Below are 9,470 nucleotides of genomic sequence, written 5' to 3' on the forward strand. Positions count from 1 at the left end.
CCTGGGATGCTATTAATCTTCTAAATGTAGTCATAAAAAGTGGCCACAAACCAACACTGAAAACACATTTCTATTGTAAAAGTATGTAAATCTTTGTCTATGTTCTGCTAATGTCAAAAGAACACAACTACGGTGTTTAGATTAAATAAGAATTTAACTAAAATCACATCTGAATAGTTCATGAAATGAGTCATTAGCGTCATCCGTCAGAGGAGACGTTGCTGTCTCATTCAGGCGTTGGAGCACTATGCATGCAGCATTTTGGGAAATTGTAGTCAGTGAATTTACAGAAGAGCTATGGATTCAACAAGTTCAAATGACACATAACTTTTTATGGTCGGTGTGATTCAGTGAGAGTTCTGGTGGAGCCAGAACTCTCACTGAATCTCTGAAAAAAACAAAAACAAGCCATCTTCCTCCTACGACTTCCTGCTGTCTTCTTCATGGTTGTTGCCAGTAGTAACAGCCAGTTGTTGTTCATGTGACTCGTGATGCAAAAAAGTGTTTCCATTGTAGTTCTGCAAAATACACCTACTTCAATATGGCTGAAAAGCACCTCATCCTAGTGCAAAAAAACTTTTTATCCAAAAATGTGAGATTTTCTTTTAATTAGCCTGTTTCCATTAAGCAAATTTGCTTTTGGAATTTCAATTTTCGCAATTTTATCATTATCTTTAAAAATAATAAATATCCAGGCTCCTTTCTATTATAATCTGATTGTATTCAGTTTCTGTGCAATGGATTTTTTTATTATGACTTTTTTTTATTATCAGATGTTTTAACTAAGTTAAAACATATAATGTTAAAATTCAATGAGAATAATCTGAAATGGAATTATCACATAGAAGGTGATAAGCAACACAAGGGAAATGTTCCAGTGTGAGGCAAAAGCTGTAAGTGGACAGATTAAATCAGATTAAGCTGAGGCAGAAACACCTCTAGGATTAATGAGTGTTTTGAGTCGAAACAAAGGAAAGCAGCAGCTGAAGACATTGTACACCACAGCACTACTGACCCACAGCCACCAACACCATAGCATGCACCCAACCCCACATCACTACAACTGGACCACCTTCACAGCCACCAGTTCACATGCACTGGTCTGACTGTGTAGAGGGGAATTTAATCGCATCAATGATTTGGCCCTCTATCACTACTGCTACTGCATGCAGGAGACGAACACCAGCTGCTTAATGCAGATCTGCAGCCTGCTGTGAGGAGAGCTGAACCCTGGATCTGTGTGTCACACAAGACGGATAATGGTGCTGAAAACGTTACACAGAGTTGGTGGTGGGGTTATTAAATGTTAGATGGAGGAACATTTCTGGATTAACAGAAACTTGGTGGTTTGTACATGTAGATCTCACTGTTGTCAGTTTGGGCAACATATTCAATCTGAAAACATTATGAGGACATTAACATTTATTGGAAAAATGTGATCAAACAGAGTTGACCTTCTGAGCTGGATGTGATGTAGCCAGAGCGTTGGCTCGGTGCCTTTTTGGTGCATTTCGGCTCACATTGGATTGTAAGGCTGATCAAGATGGAACATTCTATAGAAAAACTGATAGTGACTCATAGTGGTGCAAAAACATAAAGGCTGCTACCAAATAATACTGCCACTAAAGGGTCAGCATTGTGTTTTCAAGCAACATAGTGCCATTTTATAGAACAATCACGTAACTATGTTACCTCCAGTAAAAATGCTACATACATCAAATATGACCTCAAAGAAGTTTACTTCTTTCAAGAGGTGAACATCTTGAAATTGTGCCTCTGCCACTTTAAGAAACTCCTGCTCTTTCTGAAACTCTGCCTTCAGGAAGTCATCACAACATGGCTCCTCTATTAACCCTTGAACAAAGTTTTTACCAGCGTAGCTTCTATAATGAGCTCAGCAGATGCACAGTTCCACCAGGTGTTAGCAGTTAGCAAACATCAGAGCAGCCCATGGGGGAGGGCTGCTCCGTCAGGCAGAAGCTCTGAAGGTTGGAAACTGCAGGTCTGAGGAAGAGCTGCGCTTCCTCAGAGGCGGTGCTCCAGCCAGGCATTTTGCACAGCTGAGTGGTTGCCATGGAGATCAAAGAATTTCTCAAACATGCATGAAAAAAATCAAGGCAACACTCCAGGTATGTTTTTGATGAGGGAACATTATAACATGATCTAAGCTAAAAAAAACAAGTACATTTTATGTCTTACATGAGGTAAAATGCTGAGGTCTATGTATAAAAATAACAAATGTTATGGACATTTGTCATTACAACTATAACAATCCTTCCTAAGACTAAATGGTGGTCTACATTAAAATAATTGATCATGTGAAACACGGTCCTCCATCATCATAATCTCACTCTGACCCACATCTAGAGTAGAAGAAGAAATGCAGGAGGTAATTTGAGCCCTGCATGGTTTTTCTTGGTGAATCTTGCCACAAACTGAAAAGACTGAGATTTTTTCTTTAGATCAGAGAATTGGTGTGTGGAAGTCAGAGGGCTCACTAGAGAATGCAGAGCAGGTGAACTACAATAACTCAAATAAATAGGTGAGATAGTAAAAGAGCTGGATTTCTCATCAGGGTTTCCTGCAGCGTGTGCGCCCTCTGGCTCCGTGTGACCCGGGCCATTCCCCACAGCAGGCTGTCCAGACCCACATGAGGCTGGATGGGGATGAGGCGTCGTGTTCCTGGCAGTGTGGGCTGGGAGGAGCGGACTGGGTATACCTAGCAGTGCAGCGGCCTGGCTGCGTCCCCCAAAGCTGCGGCTGAAGGAGCTGTGCCTACTTGCGTATGAGGCGGGCCGGCTGGGCAGCCAGGGCAAGAGGAAGGCGGGCAGGTCGCATGGCCGCCGCTCCTCCAACACAAAAGCCACTTCAAACCACTTTCTCTGGAAAAGGGCAAAATCCTCCAAGGCTGCAGTGGACCAGCCGCCAGCAGCCTGCAGCTGGGAATTGAGGCCTGCAGTGACAAACCTCTACATGAACGTCATGGTGCAGAGAAGCAAGGCATGGAAATCTATGGAGCTTAAACTGTGTCATAATTCACAAATGCACAGGACGAGATCCACGCTAGTATTTTTGATGCAAACACAAATATATCTTGATTTACGAGATGCTTCTGGCCTGTGAGTTTCGCTGCATTTGTGTGTGAATTTTGAGACTCCCCTGACATCTCAATTATCAAATAAATGGTCCATCTGATTGGGTGATCAGCAACCAATCAGATAGCTTCCTTGTTTCAACCAATCATATGAACTGACCCCCATGTTGGGGTAACCTATGTGTCAGCCAATCACACTATCCCATTCCAACAGCACCGTAGCCATGACAACGCACAGTTTAGACCTCAGCCTGGTTTCTGGAAGCAACAGAGGAGCGGTAAGTGAAATATCTATCTATTAGCTATTATCTCCATGTTATCATTATTAATGTTAATCGATTTAATTGTGCAACTATAATCACAAGCTAGCGATCTTCAGCACACCTAAGTCCTACATTAGCACATCAGCAGAGCTCTAGTGAGTAAGCTGTGCTATCTAGCTATGCTAGTGCTTCTGCATGCTAATAGCATCAGGCTAGTGTCTTTCTATATAGTTGAATTTCTTCAAGATAATAATGGCATTTGTATATTGTGAATTGCTATAAAGCCCTGGTCCTTAAATGATAAATTATCATAGCAGTGTAATAAATCACTTAAGTCACACTTTTCAGAAACACAAAGTGCTGTTTTTCCAGAAGCCAGGCTGAGGTCAAACTGTCAGTGCGTCATCATGGCTACAGTGCTGTTGGAATGGGTTAATGTGATTGGCTGAAACAAGGAAGCTACTTGATTGGTTGCTGGTCATCCAAACAGATGGACCATTTATTTGAGGATTGAGATGTCAGGGGAGTCTCAAAATTCACACACAAATGCAGTGCAATTCATAGGCCAGAAGCAGCTTGCAAATCAAGCTGCTTCTGTATATATGGATCAGAAATACAAGGGTGAATCTCATCCTCTGCATTTGTGAATTATGAGACAGTTTTAGCTCCATAGAAATCCCATCCAGACAGCAGCTGTGCTTCCCTTGTGGCTAAGCTGGGTTAAAGTCGTGTACCTTCTTTTTCTCCTACTATCCTGTAGAAGTAGAAGCCATAGACGAACGTGCGCATGGCGTCTCCAGAAGCGTGGGCCACCACTCCTTCATCCAGCATTTTCTTCACAAAACAAAGCAGAGAGCTTTGAACATCATCATAAGCTTAAAATGCTTTCACATTTAAAATGACTCTAAAGAAGTTTTTAGTAAACCTGCACCAGTTTATCAATTTCTGCAACAACCCACATCTACATTCATAAATTCATCCTGAAGTTTCCTGTTAGCATCATGCATGCCATGCCTGCAAACCTTCCCTTGTGCTCATTTACTAACGGGAGCACATGCTGTTTCACTGTTACCTGCATGATGTCCACAGCCATGCCTTGTGTGGCCACGCCCTCCACATTGTTGACCAGCCAATGAACAACTTCAGCACTTATAAAGCAGTTGAGTGGGAGGCCTTTCTGCTCTGGGAGCAGCTGCACACCGGTCCTAAAGCGCCCAGCAGAAAACACACACACACACACACACACACACAGGACAGATAACTAGGGGTGGGACCACACCAATATAAATGTTTCCCCTCCTTTGTCAAAAACAACTAATCTTAGTGACATCGCTTTGACATAATCTGAACTGTTGACTTTGATTATTGTTTACTATTTTTAACTACTTTGTTTATTGATTTCAGTCATATTTGAATTATGTGATTGTGTACAGCATTTTAAGTCTTGTGGGTGTTTAAAGTGCTCTATAAATAAAATTGGTATGCTAAATATACTGGCACAATAAACTGAATATAACTGCACTGGATTGAACTGGGATGTTTTTTTTGTTTTGTTTTTTTTTTTATGTTTTTTCATCTAGTAGTCTTTATTTGAAAGTGCTATGATAGGAAAGTAGTGTAATGAGAGAGAGGGAAAACATGCGACAAAGGTCACCATGCCAGGAATCAAACCTGCGACGGCCGCATCGAGGACCAAGGCCTCCTTATGTGAGCTGTGTCCTAACCCTGCACCATCACAGCGCTGAACTGGAATGTACAATATATATAAAAAAAATATATATATCGTGGCCAGACATGAAGCATGTGGGGGAATAGTCACAGCTCACTGTGACTGCATGGCTGGGTAGATTATATTTAATTTATTTTGCTTCTTTTTTTAGCTTGAAAATCCCACCGAATAAACATATTTTCTGTCTGGTACTTGGCACTGAGTTAGCTGCTAACAACACTGTGAGGACAACCAAGCTAGGGCGTAAAAATAATATATCTTGCCTTACATATGAATGTTTGTCTTTCTAAATAACTGTCCAATAAAATTTAAATACAGTTTAAACGATGCGATCGTTACCTGTTCGAAAGTGGCGCTGCAAACTCTAGCATTTAGTTTTCACACCTCCTAATTTTAGCCATAGATTGTTGATCCACTTTACGGTATGGTTTTTAAAATTAACTCCCTTGTGACCAACTCCCTTCAAAACACAACAATAACGTTTATCTTCCTCTCTATTAGAACGGTTGGAACAACCGTACAGGACTCAGACTTTGGGCATTTTGATGCTGGATCAACAGAAGTAAATGGCAGCAATTATTTGCCTTCCATCTGCATTGGGTGACGTTGATACTACGTCATCTGAAACCCAACGATATTCATATGTTTTTCTGGCTCTTATTTTCTTTTTCCATACTTTTCCAGATCAAGGTAATGCTCCAGTCAAATTCCATACTTGGTCAGATTCCATAGTAACCCAGTGATTAAAGCAACTCTGCAGTGAATCACTCCAAACACAACTTCAATCTTACGTGGGATGTTTGATGGCCTCCAGGATCTCCATCAGTGTTGATGAGGAGGACAGACAGAGAGCCCCGGCTGCTGATTGGCCACTGTGGAGAGACCAGCACTTAGCACTGAGCAACACTTCTTCACACTGAGATCTCCAGTTCCTGTGTATTTCACTATCTGAGACATCATACACATAAACAGAATTCAAGTTTTAAACATTTAGAAGATATGAGGAGTTTGACCAGGCTGTAAAGCCGCCTGACCTGGTTTCTGTGCTGCTGTTTGCAGCTTCTCCTGCAGGGGTCGCTGCTCCAGCTCCCACCCCTGCCTGGACTCCTTTCTCTGCTGGCTCACAGGTTTCCACAGGCAGCTACACAATTACAGACACTTTCATTAATTAATGCATTTATTCTGGGAGAATACCTAAAGCTTATTTTTCTGACTGTAACATTTCCTCACTCACATCTAAACACATTTTCTGATGGTTAAACTGAAGTTCTAAGTAAGAAATTTTACTTGGCTTAGACTTGTCATAATAAAGCAAAAACACATTCTAAAAGATCAATAAAAGTTTTACTTTAATGAACATTTACTGAAACCAGAAGACATTTTAAAAATCCAAAATAAAAGAAAACATCAAAAAATAACAAATAAAATGAGTTAATTGAGACCAAAGCATCAGACTGAAGATTTTATCATCCAGTTTTTGGTAGAAAGAGAGAAAAGAGAAAAACAACAAATTATGCAAAGGAAAATTATTGAGCTTGTTTTAATTTATCATGTAGTTAATTGATTATTGCAACAGGACATCTTGGTTTAACTGACAGAGAATACTATACTTCTCTAAAGCTGTTACCTGGTTGCCTCACAAACATTCAACAAGCTTTTAAAACAAGACTTTTCATTGCTGAACAGCAACATTACTCCAACACACAGTCCAATTCAGCTTCCACCCCAACACACACACACAAACACACGCATCTAACAATGACAAGGTTTCACTACAAAGAGAACACAAGAGAACAGGGAAATAGTAGTTCTGATTTGTGGTGAAAGATATGGTCCAATAGCTACTAATAATAAGATAAAGGTGAATTTTAGGGGAAGGAGAATTACCATTATGTGCAAGAGGACATTTAAATCCAAAATACAGCAGAAAAATGTCCTTCTAAAATCTGTAAAACAAATTCTACATGCTACCATTCTTTCTAATGTTATGAGACAAATAGCTAATTTCTAATCTTTATCTTCATTCAGCCTGATAATTCCCTCAGTGCAGTTTACACAAATCACAATCTTTCTAAAGATTTATGGCCTGATTAATGACATGATTAATCAGTTCACTTTGAATTGTGAACAGCTATTCACAGTGCTACACAGTTTCTTAGGTCTGGACTTTGATTAGGCCACTCTAATATAAGTATGCTCTGATCTAAACTGGTCCAGTCTTCTCGGTCTGAAGTGTTTTGCAGCTTTTAAGAGGTTTTCTCTAAGAACTGTCATTTATTTAAATCAATCCATCTTCCCATAACTTTCACCTGTCTCTCTAACCCTGCTGACTTAAGCAACCCCACAGCATGATGCTGTCAACACCTTGAGTCATTATGGCAACAGTGTATTCTCTGCCACGCAGTGTATAGCATCTTGGCAAAAAGTTAAATTTTCTTCTTCCACAGATATATGGTGTACCCAATCTGGATTGGGGTAAACGGAAACATCACTGTTCCACTTAGTTAAAACTTAATTCAATTCAATTTGGTTTCATAACTCACATCATTCAAGTATCTTCAAAAAGTCGTTGTAGATGATGACGATGCTGAGGGTAGGAAGGATCTCCAGTAGCAGTCAGTTTTGCAACAAATCTGAAGACTGTTGCTGTATGACAGCATCATGCTAACAGCTCAGTATCCTGGCAGCAGAAACAATATTCCATAGTAATGTCCTGAATGAGACCATCAGCTGGCCTGCACTGTTAATCCTTCTAAGTTCCTTTTGTCACTCCTCTTTAAATCTTTGTCTGTTTACTTTTTTTTTTTTTTTGATAAACTGAAAATACACATTCCACTAATCCATTTATACCCCATTTTAATTTTATTTTATCTGGTAAAAACCAAAGCAACCAGCTGTTTGATGTATGACAAAACAAAAAAATGAGACTAGAAAATGGAGAATGGAGGCTTTTCTACTTGGCAGTATAACACATTTGGCACTGAAAACTTGAAAGGTCGCTGATCAGCAGGAGTCAGTCGAGCAATAATAAAGCATTAGTATGAAGAGAAGCAACACATAACACATAGCAACCAAACAGCTCCAGCAACACCCAGGGATCCAGTTACTGACCTGAGAGTGATAGATGTAGGAGGAGCGAGGGCTACGTATAAAATCCAAAACAAAGGCAGCGTCCTGTCAGCATACAGGAAGAGCATAACCCACAATCAAATACCCGAAGCCCAGCAACAAGAGTAGAACAGATGCAGAAAGACATGAGCAAAAGCCCCACATTCAAACACAAGCAAAGGACAGCTACTTGATCCCAGGATATGATCTTGATTAAATTCAATTCTGACTTCTCTGTAGAAGCCTGAAGCATTCAGAGAAGAAATGCTCACCTTACGGGGACTGTCTACATATGTAGGAGCCATGGCAATGCCAGACAGATCGCTCACAGCAGGGACAGCCTTGGACTGCTGCTGTTGTTCCTCCAGGGTCCTGAAGGAAAACAGGGAAATAATCCAGAGGAGACAAAGATGTATGCTTTCAGATTTACTTCAGCACCCCAGCAATACTTACTTCTGGTTCTGCTCCATCTCCAGCAAAGCTGTCAGAGCTGAAGTGCCCCTCTTTCCTTGTGGAGGTGCCACAGTCTCAGGTGGGTAGGGTGGGATAGGACTGGTAACCTGCAGTCCTTTCATGGGGGTGCCCTTCTGCTACAGTAGATATACAATCAGCAGGGTTTCCCCTGGTGTATTATAAGCATGGTGGGCCACCAGGCTTTACTTGTGCCACCACCAGGCTAAGTAATTCTTATTTAAGTTTTTTTTTTTTTAATGTTTGCATTTTTAAAAGATTTTATAACACAATTATCAAGAGATATTTTCAAATTTCCTGTCGGCTTTAAACATTTTTTAACTCAAAAACACAACTGGATGAATGACTGCCCTAGCACCCAACCACCAGGCTTAGCAAGTTTTCTGGGGGAAACCTTGAATCAGGAAAAGAGACGGAAAACAGACTGTCCTGCTTTTAAAGATCATCAATTGCAGGAGGAACTTTCTTCTAGCCGGTAGAGCTGGAGAAGAAGATCAAACTGTACAGTATAAATATAGCGCTGTTTGGTAACACACCACCAGAATATAACAGTACCAAGGCTGCAACTAACCATTATTGTAGTAATCAATTATTCTGACAATTGATCAGATAAAAAAAAAACTGGCACAATTTTCGGTAACACTTTATTTGACGGGATGTGAATAAGACTGTCATAACACTATCATAAACATAACATTACACCTGTCATGAACATGAGGAAGTCTTCATGACACTTTATGACTGTTGTCATAACCTAGACAAAATTGTCTTCGTTATGACATCTTGACATTAACCAAGAAATCAT

General features: G+C 40.4%; 1 protein-coding gene across 1 annotated transcript in view; it reads right to left on the reverse strand.

Moving 5' to 3' along the window:
• Positions 1-9,470, reverse strand: part of LOC106936639 (DEP domain-containing protein 5-like) — a 45,949-nt gene that overhangs the window by 8,192 nt on the left and 28,287 nt on the right. The window contains exons 5-12 of the mRNA XM_015017766.1: positions 8,648-8,784; positions 8,467-8,566; positions 8,198-8,260; positions 6,121-6,227; positions 5,878-5,958; positions 4,430-4,562; positions 4,092-4,191; positions 2,720-2,953 (exon numbers count right to left, since the gene is read on the reverse strand). Coding sequence (XP_014873252.1) covers positions 2,720-2,953; positions 4,092-4,191; positions 4,430-4,562; positions 5,878-5,958; positions 6,121-6,227; positions 8,198-8,260; positions 8,467-8,566; positions 8,648-8,784 — 955 coding nt within the window. The remainder of the gene's footprint in view (positions 1-2,719; positions 2,954-4,091; positions 4,192-4,429; positions 4,563-5,877; positions 5,959-6,120; positions 6,228-8,197; positions 8,261-8,466; positions 8,567-8,647; positions 8,785-9,470) is intronic.

This window comes from Poecilia latipinna, unplaced genomic scaffold, assembly GCF_001443285.1.
Source record: "Poecilia latipinna isolate Pla-1442-1.1 unplaced genomic scaffold, P_latipinna-1.0 Scaffold2185, whole genome shotgun sequence".
In the NCBI taxonomy this organism is placed as follows: Eukaryota; Metazoa; Chordata; class Actinopteri; order Cyprinodontiformes; family Poeciliidae; genus Poecilia; species Poecilia latipinna.